The sequence below is a fragment of the Pan paniscus genome, chromosome 4 (assembly GCF_029289425.2).
Source record: "Pan paniscus chromosome 4, NHGRI_mPanPan1-v2.0_pri, whole genome shotgun sequence".
NCBI classification, from domain to species: Eukaryota; Metazoa; Chordata; class Mammalia; order Primates; family Hominidae; genus Pan; species Pan paniscus.
In genome coordinates, this window is record NC_073253.2 from 163,668,609 (window position 1) to 163,686,057 (window position 17,449).

The window sequence follows — 17,449 nt, forward strand, 5'->3', positions numbered from 1 at the left end:
AATATATTTCAAAATATTCTTAGAATAACTAAATATTTACATAGTAGAATGAGTAAGCATTCATTTTCCTTCAGGGTTCTTTTAACTTTATTAATGAAGTGTTTTTTACCCCCTAGGATTTGTGCAGGTGGATGATGGCAGAAAGATTGTATTTGTCCCAGGGTGTTCCATACCATTAACCATAGTAAAATCAGATGGAGGTTATACCTATGATACATCTGACCTGGCTGCTATTAAACAAAGACTATTTGAGGAAAAAGCAGATATGATTATCTATGTTGTGGACAATGGACAAGTGAGTTTGTAAATTTGTATGTATTTTACATTGACTGATTAGAGGTAAGACAGTATGGTGAGGTTGGTGACATCTGACACTGGATGACTGTAAATTTTCCCCAAAGACTAAGATTCAGGACATCAGTATAGCATAGAAGAAAGAAGAGGGTTTGGACCCAGCCAAACTGGACACTTCCTAGTTTTCCAGCTTGCCTCCACAAACGGGAACCTCTGAACTTCAGCAATTGTTCCTATCAATAGGGTTATTGTGAGACCCAAAATGTAATTGAAGTTTTTGCATGTGACCCTGCCCTTAATTCAGTTGCTTTAAAAACGTTTGAACATAGTAGAAAATATAACAGTGTTGCTCTTAGTGTTTCTCATATATAGGGAATAAAAGAAGAGGTTTTATAATAGCACTTGTCTCACAAGATTTATGAGCGATTTGAATTTTACAGATCTATTCCTCAGCAAAAGAGCCTTAAGTCTTTTTTTTTTTCTTTAAAGAAGACTAGCAAGTAACTTTCCGTTTCTGTTGTAGTCTGTGCACTTCCAGACAATATTTGCTGCTGCTCAAATGATTGGTTGGTATGACCCTAAAGTAACTCGAGTCTTCCATGCTGGATTTGGTGTGGTGCTAGGGGAAGACAAGTAAGTCTGGAAAATTTGAAGATGGTAATGATATACTTGATCCCCACATTTACTTGGAAGAGGCTACTTTTCATTTGATACCATATTAGAATTAAGAAAGTCCACAGTTTCCTTTAGTCCACATAAGCTATAATGGTGTAAACCCAGCTGAGTGATTTTGTATCTATATCATCACTGCTAGAGAATGTAGCCTTTTAGGTAGATAGTATGTACAAAGTTTAGTGAAAACCAGACTGTAGACCTAATAGATTATATATAAGGGGTTTCCTCTCCCACAAATCTAAATTATAAAATCTATTACAGTACCTGCTCAGATTTCAGACACTATTCAACAATATAGCTTATGCATTTTATAAATGTTTTTGTTTTTTCCTTCAAAGTTGAACATAGGCAAAAGGTATAAGTTATTGAGATTCCAATTAAGTTTTAAGATTCACTGGTTTTGTTATGTTCTCTCCAAAAATATTGTTTATTGAGAACTATGTATTAATATTCATACTTTCAGCTTTTCTATTTTCTTATTTTTTTATATTCTCAATATTTATAAAATAAAAAGGTAAATACAACCGTGTTTCCATACAGTATTCCTCAATTCAAAGGCACAGCATTTTTCATGTTTTAACTTCCTGTATTCACTGGTGTCTTAGGATCACTTACCAAAAATCCGTGGCATCTTAGATGTGGTAACAAAGCCTAAATATTTCCATCCTCCAAACATGGTAATGCTTCTAAAAAACCACATGGAGTAGCTCAAGATGTTTGGCCAGCCAATGTGCAGAAGCCCTAATTGAACATGTAAAAGGCAGATGAGATGTGTTAAGGTATTATCTTAGATACAGATTATGTGGAGCTCAAAGACCTTGTTGGGAACAACATTTTCTAATTGTGTTTCTTCTCCGTGGATCTGCACTTTTTTGAAATCAAAAGACACTAGGGGCTAGGCACAGTGGCTCTCACGCCTGTAATTCCAGCACTTTAGGAAGCCAATGCTGGAGGATTGCGTGAGCCTAGGAGTTTAAGACCAAACTGGGCAACATGGTGAAACCCCATATCTGCCAAAAAAAAAAAAGAAAAAGAAAACTTAGCCAGGCGTAGTGGCATGCACCTGTAATCCCAGCTGAGGATTACTTGAGCATCGACGTGGAAGTTACAGTGAGGCGAGATCATATCACTGGGCTCCAGCCTGGGTGACAGAGTGAGACTGTGTCTCAAAAACGAAAAGAATAACTAAGAAGACACTAAGTCCTTATTATAGTGTTTATGGACATAAAGTTTTTTAAAACAAACCAATAAGTTGATCATTACTTAATAGTATCTTAGTTTCTTAACGGTTGGTTTTTTGGACATTTAGATGATATTCTGACACTTGCTTAAAATTACTAGTGCTCATATTATGGCATTTAATTCACTTGTCATATAATGGCTAAAGGATTCTTGATAATTTTAAAAATTTTTCTGCACTCAGCATCATGTAGTTATAGTATCCTATCCCACCCGCCTTTTTTTTTTTTTTTTTTTTTTTTTTAAATTTTGGGCCAGGCACAGTGGCTCACACCTGTAATCCCAGCACTTTGGGAGGCCGAGGCAGGTGGATCACGAGGTGAGGATTTGAGACCAGCCTGGCCAACATGGTGAAACCCCGTCTCTACTAAAAGTACAAAAATTAGCTGGGCGTGGTGGCGGGCGCCTGTAGTCCCAGCTACTCGGGAGGCTGAGGCAGGAGAATGGTGTAAACCCGGGAGGCGGAGCTTGCAGTGAGCTGAGATTGTGCTACTGCACTCCAGCCTGGGCGACAGAGCAAGACTCCGTCTCAAAAAAAAAATTCTCACAGAGGGGGATGGGACTTAAGAAAAAGGTTTGTTTTTTTTAATGCTCACAGATTCCGCTATTTTTAAATGACATTTTCTGTTTTAATTTTTTGAATGATAATTTTTTTTAATTTCATCATCTTCCTGCTATTCCTTGTACATCTGTTTATTGAGGATGTGCTGTGCATGGTGTTGGTTGGATGCTCCACAATGTGTATACGCAGGTACACAGAACATGAGCTCCTCTCTGAAAGAGGCTATCATCTAGAGCAGAGCAGTTTCCTGTGGAGCTTGTGAAAATACACATGGAAGCCCCACTGTGGGAGTTACTGACTTATTAGGTCTAAAGGGGGTATTAGGCATCTGTGTTTTTTTTAAAGCTCTCAGTATTCAGATACGCATCCCTCATTGTAGAGCCACTAGTCAGAATAGACGAACACAAAAACAAAAATTGAAGGCAGGCACAGGTAGGGAGTAACTGAAAGGAACAGTAATTGCAAAGTAGAAAGATTAAGGAAGGTTTCCTTTAGCATTTTGACTGGTCTTCATGATGAGTTTCATTTTATCAGAGATTTGAAAGTTGAACACTTAAGAAGTGTATGGGCTAAAGAAAGCTATGGAAATATATAATGTATTTGTGGGATAATAAAGGAGTTTTAATTCTGTATAAGCAGAATTTTACAGGGCAAGTAGATTCTTGCTTGGGCAAGCTCTGGAAATAAAACTTTAACAGAAAGTAGCACATTCATTTTGATACTCTTTGTGTTAGAAAAGCATGCTTCATTGTTATGTTTGAGGGATTTTTTAAACACCCCCCCCCCCCACCAAAAAAAGGAAAATGATATTATATCCTTGGTGTTATGTAAACTTTTTTGTTTAATACGTAAAATTCAGTTTTCTCAAAATGCTTTTTAACAGCGACTGCCCAGGGCAATGCTTATTAGTGCTTTTGCCATATCCGTAGTTATTCTGATTGCAGTAGATCTGAACGGGGCCCTAGCATCCTGAGGTTTTTTCTCTATTTCTTTTTTTTTAAAGGAACTGGGCCAGGTGCAGCGTCTCCGGCCTATAATTCCAACACTTTGGGAGGCTGAGGTGGGAGGATCACTTGAGATCAGGAGTTTGATAGGAGCCTGGGCAACATAGTGAGAGACACCATCTCTATAAAAATTAAAAAATTAACCAGGTGTGGTGGCTCGCACCTATAGAATTAGCTACTTGGGAGGGTAAGGTAGAAGGATTACTTAAGCCCAGGAGTTCAAGGTTACAGTGAGCTGTGGTCATACTACTTCACTCCAGCCTGGGTGACAGAGCAAGACCCTGTCTCTAAAAATAAATAAATGAGTGAATGAAGCAAGCAAGCAACTGGCTGCTCAAGCATCTTTCTTAAACCTTGCCAGGCGATTCTGGTATGAATCAAGGCTTGGTTACCACTGAACAAGAGGAATTAGTATACAGAGAAATTCAAGTGAGATTTTGTCAAAGAATTTGCTGACTTTCTCAACAATTCTAGAAACATATATTTTGATTAGTAATTTTTCTAAAAAGGTGAAACATCTGAGCCAAACTTCGTATTCCAAGAAAGCAAACAAATTAACAAATATCTTCTTTCTCTGTTAGGAAACTTATTAAAGGTAAGTATGTAGAGAGTGCTTTTGAGGGCTAGAGCATAGGATGCTTTGAGTTGAGGGCTAGAGATGAAAGACACTTGAAAGCACAGTGTTTCATGTAGTACTCTCCTTGCTTGATGACTGGCATAAGGCATTGTTACCATTGGCATCAACCCTGTCTTAATAGTTCTCGGGGGCAACATGTACCTTAGAGATTTAAAACATACGTTGCAGTTTGTGGTCAGGTCTCTCAAACCTTCATTTTCAAAGATTTCTAAGTTGAAAAGTCTGTTTCAAAATCTGATTGGGGGTTTTACATTTTTTAGGAAAAAGTTTAAAACACGTTCGGGTGAAACAGTGCGCCTCATGGATCTTCTGGGAGAAGGACTAAAACGATCCATGGACAAGTTGAAGGAAAAAGAAAGAGACAAGGTAATTCAAAGCCTTATTGGCATAATGTGTATCAAGCATTGTGATTTTTCATTTTTGTTTTTATTGAGAGAACTGAGGAGAAGTGTGAGGAGTCCGTCCCACCTAGGACAAGGCTTATATTGCTCTGACTTTATTGCACAGTAAGTTTATTTTGTGAATTGCTGAGCATTTATTTAGAAAATATAGTTCTTGGCAATTAAAAAAGACCTTGGCTTTTTCCTCCTTTGTTAATGTAGCTTAGTATCCATGCTGCTTAACAGCAGTTCCCAATGATGGGAGAATATTGCAGACTGAAGGGGTTTGATTCGTCAGCTCACATCAGAGTCTACATGTGCCATGCTCCTTCTTGGGAGCATTTGTAGAGTGGTCATAGCAGTCAGTTCTTGCCACCCAAGGCCATTGATGAACCTTCAGAGCAGGCAACATGATGGCCTTTCATAGCACCCTTAGAAAAGACTATGGTTCAGTTTGTGTGGAATTTGGAGGAATTGAAAAGTCAACAAGAAAAAAATTTTTTTTTTTTTTTTTTTTTAAGTTTAGAGCAGTAGAGGAGAGGTCCTGCATACCTGAGACTGGGTAATTTATAAAAGAGGTTTAATTGGCTTATGGTTCTTCTGGCTGTAGGAGCATGGCACCAACATCAGTTGGCTTCTGGGAAGGCCTCAGGGAACTTTTATTCATGGGGGAAGATGAAGGGGGAGCAGGCACTTCACATGGCTAAAGCAGGAGCAAGAGAGAGAGAGTAGGGGGAGAAGGTGCCACACACTTAAATGACCAGATCTCACAACAACTCACTATCACCAAGACAGCACCAAGCCATAAGGAATCTGCCCCCATGATCCAGCTAAATCACTGGTCTAGGCACATCTGGCACAGTCAGATGAAAAGTGGTAAGTTCATTCATCTAGCTGTTTGTTAGTCTGCCTGATGACAAAAATTGCTTTAACTCTTTTTAACCACTCCAGCTAGTAATTTTTTAAGTTAATTTTAATTGTGCATAGTAAAATGCACAGCTTAATGAATTTTTACATATATATGCCTTAGAACACCAATCAAGATATATTTCCATCACCCCAGAGATTTTCCTATCACCATAAATCACTTTTGCTTATTCTGGCATTTCATATAAATGAAATCACATAGTATGTGCCCTTTTCCATGTGCATCAGTAGTTCATATGTTTTTGGTTTTGTTTTGTTTTTGAGACAGAGTCTCACTCTGTCGCTCAGGCTGGAGTGCAGTGGCAAGATCATGGCTCACCGCATCTCGACCTCCTGGGCTCAAGTGATCCTTCTACCTCAGCCTCCCGGGTAGCTGGCACTATAGGCACCCACTGCCATACCCGGCTAATTTTTGTATTTTTTGTAGAGATGGGGTTTTGCCATGTTGCCGAGGCTGGAACTCCTGGGCTCAAGCGATTCACTCACCTTGCCGTCCCAAAGTGCTAGGATTACAGGCATAAGCCACCACACCCAGCTGTAGTTCATTTGTTTTTATTGCTGCATGATATTCTGATATATGAAGGTGCCACATTTTGTTTATCCATTCTCCTATTGATGGACATTAGGATTATTTCCAGTTGTTGGCTGTTCTGAATACAAAGCTATTTTGAACATTGTTGTTCAAGCCCTTTTAGATGTACACGTGCTTTTTCTTTCGGATATATATCTAGGAATGGCATTGCTGGGTTGTAGGGTTGGCTTATGCTTAACTTTATTAAAAATTGCCAAGGAGAAAGTGGTGACCGTTGTATACTCCCACTGCTAACATATGAGAGTTTCATTGCACCATATGTTTACCAACATTGGTGTATTAGTCAGGGTTCTCTAGAGGGACAGAACTAATAGGATAGATACATATAAAGGGATGTTTATTAAGTATTAACTTACACGATAACAAGGTCCCACAATAGGCTGTCTGCAAGCTGAAGAGCAAGGAGAGCCAGTCTGAGTCCCAAAACTGAAGAACCTGGAGTCAGATATTCGAGGGCAGGAAGCATCCAGCACGGGAGAAAGATGTAGGCCGAGAGGCTAGGCCAGTCTCTTCTCTTCACGTTTTTCTCCCTGCTTTATATTCACTGGCAGCTGATTAGATGCTGCCCACCCCATTAAGGGTGGGTCTGCCTTTCCCAGACCACTGACTGAAATGTTAATCTCCTTTGGCAACACTCTCACAGACACACCCAGGATCAATACTTCGTATCCTTCAGTCCAGTCAAGTTGACATATTAACCTTGACAATTGGTTTAGTCAAGTGTTTTTTATTTTAGCTTTTCTGGTGAGCGCATAGTGACTTATTGTGGTTAAAATTTTCATTCCTCTGATGAATAATGATATTGATGATATTGACTACCTTTATTTTTCTTTCTTTTCTTTCTTTCTTTCCTTTTTTTTTTTTTTTTTGAGACGGAGTCTCGCTCTGTTGCCCAGGCTGGAGTGCAGTGGCGCGATCTTGGCTCACTGCAAGCTCCGCCTCCCGTGTTCACGCCATTCTCCTGCCTCAGCCTCCCGAGTAGGTGGGACTACAGGCGCCCGCCATCACGCCCGGCTAATTTTCTGTATTTTTTTTTTAGTAGAGACGGGATTTCACCGTGTTAGCCAGGATGGTCTCAATCTCGTGACCTCGTGATCTGCCCTGCCACCGTGCCCGGCCTCTTTCTTTCTTTCTTAAGACAGAATTTCACTCTGTCACCCAGGCTGGAGTACAGTGGCACAATCTTGGCTCACTGCAACCTCCGTCTCCCGGGTTCAAGCAATTCTCCTGCCTCGGCCTCCTGACTAGCTGGGACTACAGGCACATGCCAACACACCAAGCTAATTTTTGTATTGTTTTTAGAGATGAGGTTTCACCATGTTGGCCAGGTGGGTCTCAATCCCTGGACTCAGCAATCTGCCTGCCTCAGGCTCTCAAAGTGCTGGGATTACAGGCATGAGCCACTGTGCCTGGCCTGACTGCCTTTTCTTAGGCTTATTGGTCATCTAGATAATCTTATCTTGTGAAGAGTCTGTTCACTCTTTTGCCCATTTATCATTATTATTATTATTATTTTGCATTAGACAATCAGTACTTACATTTATCTATATATTTTCGCCCTTTCCTGCAGTTTTTTGATTCCACCTGGGATTATTTTTCCACAATCTGAAGGTCTTTATTTTTTTAGCACAGGTCTGCTGGGGTGACAGATTCTTTCAGAATTTTTATTTGTCCAAAAATGTCTTTATTATGCCTTCAGTTTTGCACAATGTTTTTATTGGGTAAGAATTCTAGTTTGGCAGCTGTTTTCTTTCAGCATTTTTAGAGATGACATTCCACAGAACTGGAGAGGACCAGTGGGGCTGGGGGAGGAAATAAATAAAAATTATACTCCATTGTCTTCCAGCTACCATAGTTTCCTTTGAAAATCAGTTGTAAGTTTCATTGTTTCTCCTTTGAAAGTATGTATCTTTTTCTCAGACTTTTTTTAGTATTTTTCTTAGGCTTTATTTTTAGTACTTTGACTAAGAAATGCCTAAGTGTGGTTTGGGGAGTGATTTTTGTTTTTACCCTTTGGGGGCTGCCAAACTTCCTAAATCTGTGGGTTGAGTTCTTTCATCAGGTGAGGAGAATTCTTGGCCCTATCTCTTCAAATGCTACTACTTTTCCTCATTCTGTTATTTTTGGTACTCCAAGTACATATGTTAGAACTTTGTATCTCACGTGTTTCTTATGCTCTAATTCATTTTTTTTTTTTTTGCTTTATTTTGAATATTTTCTACTTCAGATAATAATTTGGTATTCTATGTTTAAGGTATTTCTTGAAATTTTTCACCTTTTCTTCCAGTTTTCTTACTGTTTTCCTTTTAATTTTTTGAACATGTTAATCATAGTTTTCTTTAAACATTTTAAAATGGTTTTAGACTAAAAAAGTTGCAAGATAGTCCAAAGAATTTTGTATCTTTCATTTAGTATCCCCAGATACTAATATCTTTCATAGCTATATAGTATGATTATCAAAATCAGGAAATTAACATTGATACAATACCATTAACTAATCTGTAGTCCTTATTCTGGTTGCACAGTTGGTCTCGCTAATGACCTTTTTCTAGTCTAAGATCCAGTCCAGGATAACATGTTACATTTAGTTATCATGTCTCCTTCTCTTTAATCTGGGCAGTTAGTTCCTTGGTCTGTCTTTGACTTTCATGACCTCAACACTTCTGAAGTCTGCTGGTCAGTTAGTTTTTTTGGAATATCACTTAGTTGGATTTGTCTGATATTGGCTCCTGTTCTGTTAATTCTGTTTCCAGGTTATACAGTCTTATAAGTCTTATAAGTTGTACTCTGTTTCCAGGTTATACAGTCTTACAAGAATAGATGTAGAGTTCTTATCAGTTCATATCAGGAGGCACATGATATTGTAAGCTTCATAATTAATAATAATAATTTTGATCTCTTTGGTAAGGTGATAGTATCAGTTTTCTCCCCTGTAAAGTTAGTATTTTCCCCCTTTGTCATTAATAAGTATTTTTTAAGTAGCTTCATCTTAAACAATTTCAGATTTTAAAGTTGCTATTATCTTTTTTCTTTTGTTTCTGTTGTCTTGATTCTCTCCTAGCCCTAAGAAAAATACTAAAAAAAGTCTGAGAAAAAGATACATACTTTCAAAGGAGAAACAATGAAACTTACAACTGATTTTCAAAGGAAACTATGGTAGCTGGAAGACAATGGAGTATAATTTTTATTTATTTCCTCCCCCAGCCCCTCTGGTCCTCTCCAGTTCTGTGGAATGTCATCTCTAAAAATGCTGAAAGAAAACTACAAGGGGGACTCCTTGTAGTCCCCCTCCTTAGTATTTAGTTATTTCATCTTGCTCTTTTATCTTTTTCCACCCCCCAAGAGATAGGGGTCTATGTTGTCCAGGCTGGTTTGAAACTCCTGGCCTCAAGTGATCCTTCCACCTCAGACTCCCAAGTAGCTGCATTACAGGCATGAGCCAATTACAGGCATGAGCATTACAGGCATGGCTCATCTTGCTTTTTTAGAAAGATTTATTTGTTGTTGGGTGCTCGGCATTATGAAGAGAAAATTATAAAGATTCTGGCTGAGGTTATTTCCCTCCAGAGACCGTTACGTTTTCTTCTAGCCGACAGCATACCAGCTGATTATCTTGACCCTGTTTGTATTGGCCTTATGCTTCTTTAGGGCTGAACTATTTAAATTTTACCTTTATGACCAGAGTGAGGTCCTTACTCCTGAAATATGGCCCTCTGGCCATACTTCAATTGCGTGTGTGCTAATGCCCTTCCATTTTGCCGCTGCACAACTGCCTAGTGTCACACAGCTGCTGAAATCACTGCTCAGCTCTTTAATTACCATTTGCTCTTTCCTGATAGATTTTTTGGAGTCTTGCCTTGTGCATGCCAGCCATATGACATTTGAAAGAAATGTGTTCACAGAGTCTTTGACTCCTCTGTGGCTCCTTCTTTTTGGGGATTGTGTCCTTGCTTCTTTGGCAGCCCCATACTCTAAACTCTTGTCTTCTCACCTCAACAAGACCACTTCTTTCTGCTTGGGTTCTGTCCCCTTTGTCCACTATGTAGTGATTTGAAAAATGCCCTTGGGGAAAAAGCCAAGTGATTATGGACTCCTTCCCAATGTTTTCATTCTTCTAAGAACTATAGTCCCTTCAACTTAGCTTGTGTTGATGCTCTCTAGTGACTTCAACCAGTTGTTTCATATGTTTAACCCAGCTTTTAAATAGTTGCTTTTGGTAGAATGGTTAGTCTGCTGCGGTATTCTGTCATGGCCAGAAGCAAAAATCCTTAATTACTTACTTGTGGCCTAATAATGCTTTAGAATACTTGAGCAAATATTAGGAAAACAGTGAATGGGTTCTTTTATCTACTCTTAATACACCCTTGATTTCAATTAATTATTTAACGCTAACTTTTTGTTTGTATTTTTTGGTGTTACTCTGTTTCCTATAACCTCACAATGTTCATAGTATGAAGTGGATATAAACTAATAATTGATGCTTCTGGTTTCATATCTACTGAATACACTGGAAAAAGGTGTTCATGCTGACATTTTACATTTTACAAATTCAGTTTCTCATAGAAACATTCTTCATTGTGCATAACGCATTTTATATTTTCATTATTTTGTTTTTACATTGGCCCATGTCCTTCTGCCTCAGTGTCAGTGTTTATTAAAGTTTATTGGTAAAACAATACCATTAGATATTCCCTACCCCAGTCTTATGCCTATGAGACACCAGGGCAGAAGCAGCAGTCAGTAAGCTATGAAATACTGTTTTGTTTTTCCCAAAGGTCTTAACTGCAGAGGAATTGAATGCTGCTCAGACATCCGTTGCATATGGGTGCATCAAATATGCTGACCTTTCCCATAACCGGTTGAATGACTACATCTTCTCCTTTGACAAAATGCTAGATGACAGAGGAAATACAGCTGCTTACTTGTTGTATGCCTTCACTAGAATCAGGTAATTGTGGGTAGGCATTGTTTTATTGTGAATCAAATGAAAGCATATTTAGTTACTCAAAAATATTTTCTTTTTTTTTTTTTAAATGAGACGGGGTCTTGGGCTCAAATGATCCTCCCACCTCAGCCTCCTGAGTAGCTAGGATTACTGACATACCACCATTACACCTGACTTCTAAAGTGTTTTTTTTTGTTTGTTTATTTTTGAGACGGAGTCTCACTCTGTTGCCCACGCTGGAGTGCAATGGCGCGATCTCGGCTCACTGCAACCTCCACCTCCCGGGTTCAAGTGATTCTCCTGCCTCAGCCTCCCCAGTAGGAGGGATTACAGGCACTCACCACCATGCCCAGCTAAATTTTGTATTTTTAGTGGAGACGAGGTTTCACCATGTTGGCCAGGCAGGTCTGGAACTCCGGACCTCAAGTGATTCACCCGCCTTGGCCTCCCAAAGTGCTGGGATTACAGGCATGAGCCATCACGCTCAGCCTAAAGTGTTCTTTTCAGATTTATTTTTCTGCCTATAAGCATCTTTGGAAATATGTCCTCTTTTAGTATTGCAAGTTATCCCAGAATCCCTAAACCTGGCCTTAACTGCACTTGCCGATACTCTTCTAGATGCTCTATGTTTAAATACCTAGAAAGTGTCAGCTGATCCCCTAAAAGAATTATATTTCCATTTTTAGTATTATGAAATGCTTTAGATCAGGTTATTAGTTTTGCTTAATAGTATATCGTATAATAAAATACTTCATTTTATAGGAACTTCTTTTTAATCGGTGATAATTTCTGATTTACGTGAATCACTTATCAGTCCATATTTTCGAGTGGAGAATGAGTGTGCCTAAAAAAAGGGAACAGTGGTGATTGCCTGATGATTTTTTTGTTTTTTTTAAGGTCTATTGCACGTCTGGCCAATATTGATGAAGAAATGCTCCAAAAAGCTGCTCGAGAAACCAAGATTCTTTTGGATCATGAGAAGGAATGGAAACTAGGCCGGTGCATTTTACGGTTCCCTGAGATTCTGCAAAAGATTTTAGATGACTTATTTCTCCACACTCTCTGTGATTATATATATGAGCTGGCAACTACTTTCACAGAGTTCTATGATAGCTGCTACTGTGTGGAGAAAGATAGACAGACTGGTGAGTGTCCTTTTTTTTTTGTTTAGTGAGAGACACGGATCTTGCTCTGTCCCTTGGGCTGGAGTACAGTGGGGAAATCATAGGTCACTGAAGCCTCAAACTTCTGGCCTCAAGTGATTCTCCCACTTGAGCCTCCCGAATGGCTGGACTTATACACGTGTGAGCCACTGCACCCAGCTCCAAGTGTCTCATTTAGTAGCCATATTAGGGATGGGGTGCCATTAAAGCATTTGAATTGTGTGGGAGTGGTTTTCAGATTTATTTTATTCATGGAAACTTCCACTTTTTCCCTAACAGTTGCACAGTGAACCATATCATATATAAAAGACAAAATGTGAAGTAGCACTTTAAACCAGAAATGGAACTCTGCCCAATTAGTCTACTTTTCTACAATTAGGCACATGAGATGGAACCTTAGGACTCCAAAGAAAACAATCGGAAGATGACTGAGAGTAGGATTTTTCCAACAAACACAATGTGTTTGTGGGTCCCAGGAGGAATCTTTGGGTGTTTTTGATAATGGAAACTTCTTGGAAAACAATTGTTATCTTTTCTTACCTTAGGCTCTCTGCCCTCTGTCATATTACATAGTTAATGAAGTAGCCAGAATTAATGTATTATAAGGCAAGTAGGCATTTGTTAAAGTCATGCCTGAGGACTGAAACTTTATTAGGGAAAAAAATCACCACTGTGATAATGAGGTTTATAGTTATTTCAGACCGTGAGGACTAGGAAAATTTTTTAAAAGAAAGGTAAAATTTACTGTTCTCATCATTGCAGACCTTATATCTCTTAATAGTTAAAAACACATTTCTTAACAGAAATGCCTTTATTTTTTAAATTGTTTGTCTTCATAGTTTAAGGTAAAGAAGATTCTAGTTAAAACCCAAAAACATCTGTGAGTTGGACTATGCACTTCTAACTAAAATTTGCAAGTAACATAGATTCTTTAATAATGATTTTCAAAAAGGAAAACAAGTTAATTAACAACTTTTTTCTGTCTTTTCAGGAAAAATATTGAAGGTGAACATGTGGCGTATGCTGCTATGTGAAGCAGTAGCTGCTGTCATGGCCAAGGGGTTTGATATCCTGGGAATAAAACCTGTCCAAAGGATGTAATCCTTCATAGGTTTGAACACTGTGTGTTTTTACCAAAGTGGCCATTGGCACTGTTTGCTTTTTTACAATCATGTGGACACAAGCATAAGTAAAGAAAATTTGTCAACCAGGCAAAATGTGGTTCTTTAACAGCTAGAATTCTAAAAAGAAAAAAATCACTTCCACAAATATGCTTATATCTTGCTGAGCATTAAACCAAAATGACTTAGTGGAGGCCATGAAATAACAGGATTTATGCACCACAATGAGAGTGTATTGACTTTGCAGGAATGTGGTTTATTAATTTTAATTAGATAAGGAATCCCATTTGTTGACCCTGAAAGGGCCCCAAGAATTTACGCCTCTTCATTGTCCCATTCATGTCTCATTTCATTGTTCTGTGAGAGATACTTACCCTGTTTTACAAGTAACAAAACTTGAGACTGCACAGAGATAAGTAACTTGCCCTGGAATCCTCAGGAACAAAATTAAGATTCACACCCGTGCATGTTTAAAATCCCAAATTCAGGCTATTTCCATTTTAAGAAAAGGTGACATTGGCAATATAACAGACTTGGGTTCGGGGGAAGGGGGCAAGGAAATGTAGACTGGCAATTTTCCTGAAGCTCAAGATTAACTCTTAACATCTCATTGGCCAGATGCCAATCCCAGTTGCAAAGGAAGGTAGAAACCTAGAGTGAATGTCCAAGCTAAGAAGAGGATTGCTGTGATTTCCCTAGACCAGTCACAATTCATCCCCCGGGCAGGGCATATTGTCTCATTTCATGAAATTGGAATCTTTGTAGCAGCACAGAATATGGAGTTTGGCAGTGGCAGCGAGAGGTTTTAGGGTACAGCTCCGCACACTGATTATTGAGTCAGCAGTTAATGGAGTCTGCCAACACAAAACTGAAATGAGATTCCATGTAAAGCCAACACAATAGAAAAATGAATGTTTAATGAGCATGAATTGTATCATACCATGCTGTTTCTAAAAGTCTCCAAGCTTAGAGGAACCTTAGAGAGGATCTTAATGAGCTATAATAATAGCTTCCATTCACAAACTGGTATGTATAAGTCTAACATGTCCACATTAGATCGCTGCTCCCTCCAACAAACATGGGGAGGCTAAGCAGTTTCCTCTCACTCTACTAACTGCAAAGACAGTTCACCTAGACTACTGAGCCCTTGGGTCCGAAGACTCAGGAGACTTTAGGAATTAAAAACAAGATTCAGCCGGGCATGGTGGCTCACGCCTGTAATCGCAGCACTTTGGGAGGCCGGGGTGGGCAGATCACCTGAGGTTGGGAGTTCGAGACCAGCCTGACCAACATGGGGAAACCCTGTCTCTACTAAAAATACAAAAAATAGCCAGACGTAGTGGCGGGCGCCTGTAATCCCAGCCACTGAGGAGACTGAGGCAAGAGAATTGCTTGAACCCAGGAGTCAGAGATTGCGATGAGCCGATATCGCACCATTGCACTCCAGCCTGGGAGACAAAGCAAGACTCCGTCTCAAAAAAAAGAAAAAAGAAAAAAAACAGGATTCAGTGAGGTGGAGGAGAAAATAATGAAAGACTACAGGAGTATGTTAAATTAACCAAAGGTCATGATAAGTTCGTATACTGGAACATCATCTCGGATACCCCAGGCCATAACTATATCTTTAAAACACTGTCTTACCATAGTTTATAGATATATAAATACCATTTAATAATACAGATAATATCAGAAACCTTTCCTTAGGAATAGTATAGTTCTGATTCTCCTGTTTTTGTTTATAGAGACGAGGTCCTCTTCTGTTTTCCAGGCTGGAGTGCAATGGTGCCATTGTAGTTCACTGTAACTTTTTTTGTGTGTGTGAGACAGAGTCTCACTCTGTCACCCAGGCTGGAGTGCAGTGGTGCGATCTCGGCTCACTGCAACCTCCATCTCCCGGGTTCAAACAATTCTCATGCCTCAGCCTCTCAAGTAGCTGGGACTGCAGGCATGCACCACCATACCCTGCTAATTTTTTGTATTTGTAGTAGAGACAGGGTTTCACCATTTTGGCCAGGCTGGTCTCGAACTCCTGACCTCCAGGTGATCTGCCTGGCTCAGGCTCCCAAAGTGCTGGGATTACAGGTGTGAGCCACTGTGCCTGGCCATTCACTGTAACCTTGAACTCATGGGCTCAAGTGATCCTCCTGCCTGAGTCTGTAGTAGCTATGACTACGGTTGTGCTGATTAGCCTGTTTTTAATGTGCTAGCCTTTGGAAAAGCAAAGCCAGTTTGACTTCAGATAATCCTTAATCTCATGTAAGTCTGTGGGCCTTTGTGACCCTCAAATTTGCCTTCATTTGACCTCTAAAAAAAGTCAAAATAATTTTTTATTGGTTAATAGACAAAACACAATTTTTGCCAGGCGTGGTGGCTCACGCCTGTAATCCCAGCACTTTGGGAGGCTGAGGCGGGCGGATCACGAGGTCAAAAAATCAAGACCATCCTGGCCAACGTGATGAAACCCCATCTCTACTAAAAATACAAAAATTAGCTGGGCGTGGTGGCACACACCTGTAGTCCCAGCCACTCGGGTGGCTGAGGCAGGAGGATCGCTTGCTTGAACCCAGGAGATGGAGGTTGCAGTGAGCTGAGACAGCACCACTGCACTCCAGCCTGGGGGACAGAGCAAGACTCCATCTCAAAAAAAAAAAAAAAAGAAAAGGAGAAAAACACAATTTTCAGATGTTCACTCATTTATCCTAACAAATGGGATGATCTTTCTGTGACCTCAAGCTTATTTACTGCATTCTAGGAAATTACAATACTATATATCAATAGCTCTAAACACTATAGATTGCAAGATACTATTGTTTTGCACTACTAAAAAATTTTGACAAACTTTTAAACTGATAGAACTTTTGTAAGTTAGAATTTTCATACTGAAAAGAGTCTTTTAGACTTTTGTTTGTGTCATGTATCACTTATGTACAAACTTAGCACAGGAAAATACAACTGAACTAAATTGGTTAAAATACTCCTAAAACTTCAGAGTCCCACACTTTTGAGACACTTTTTGATGCAGCCATTAACATCTGTCTTTTCTAGACAATATCGTCCTCTATGCTACCAAAAACATTGATGATGCAGCGTTTTGATGTTCCACTATAGTTCCCAGGATTATTATCTGAGTCCTGATATTCATGTGAAGGCGGTGATGACTACGTCACAACCGTCATCTGACTGATAATGACTGTGAGATGCATCGCAATTTCAGAAATGTTCAAATGTACATCCCAAAATTGATTAAACACCATAGTGTGAGGAATGAGGAAAATTAAGTTGGTCAGAAAACGTTTGACTTGGTATGGACCAGTGTCTCCACGTAAATATAAATTCTCCTCATTCCATTCTTTAATTTACAGGGACCTGTTTGCTGACCTAAGATCCATTACCTAGGTCTCTACTCAGTGCTTTTCCAAACACAGGGCTGCCTGAAGACTTCCGTCATCCAAAGATAATCTGGTTTGCTGGAATTCAGTTACTCTCCCCAATCCCACCCCCCCCACTGAGAATTCTAGTGCCAGTCCTACCTTCCACTGGCACTTCACAGGGCCAGTGGAATGACATTTAAAGTGCCAAAAGGGGGGGAAACTGTCAATCAAGACCTCTATATTCAGCAAAGCTATTCTTCAGAAAGGAAAGTGGTATTAAGATGTTTCCCAATAAACAAAAAGTTTGTCACTAGAAGACCATCGTTACAAGAAATGCTAAATGTTGAAATGTAAGGACCCTAGACTAACAAAATCACACAACACCAGTAAAGGTAAGTACATAGTACAAAATATATTTTAAAAGTGTAAAAGATTATAAAATCAAGTATGTAGAAGTATAAAAATCAATAGTAATGCATTTTTTGTTTTTAACTTTTTTCTTAAAAGGCAACTGCATATTAATAAACTGAAGAGGGAAA

At 39.2% G+C, this 17,449-nt stretch overlaps 1 protein-coding gene across 1 annotated transcript in view; it reads left to right on the top strand.

Moving 5' to 3' along the window:
• Positions 1 to 13,628, top strand: part of RARS1 (arginyl-tRNA synthetase 1) — a 33,137-nt gene extending 19,509 nt beyond the window's left edge. The window contains exons 10-15 of the mRNA XM_003810913.4: positions 117 to 295; positions 818 to 927; positions 4,672 to 4,777; positions 11,086 to 11,258; positions 12,153 to 12,400; positions 13,410 to 13,628. Of these exons, the coding sequence (XP_003810961.1) occupies positions 117 to 295; positions 818 to 927; positions 4,672 to 4,777; positions 11,086 to 11,258; positions 12,153 to 12,400; positions 13,410 to 13,519 (926 nt within the window). The 3' untranslated portion in view covers positions 13,520 to 13,628. The remainder of the gene's footprint in view (positions 1 to 116; positions 296 to 817; positions 928 to 4,671; positions 4,778 to 11,085; positions 11,259 to 12,152; positions 12,401 to 13,409) is intronic.
• Positions 13,629 to 17,449: the final 3,821 nt, after the last annotated feature.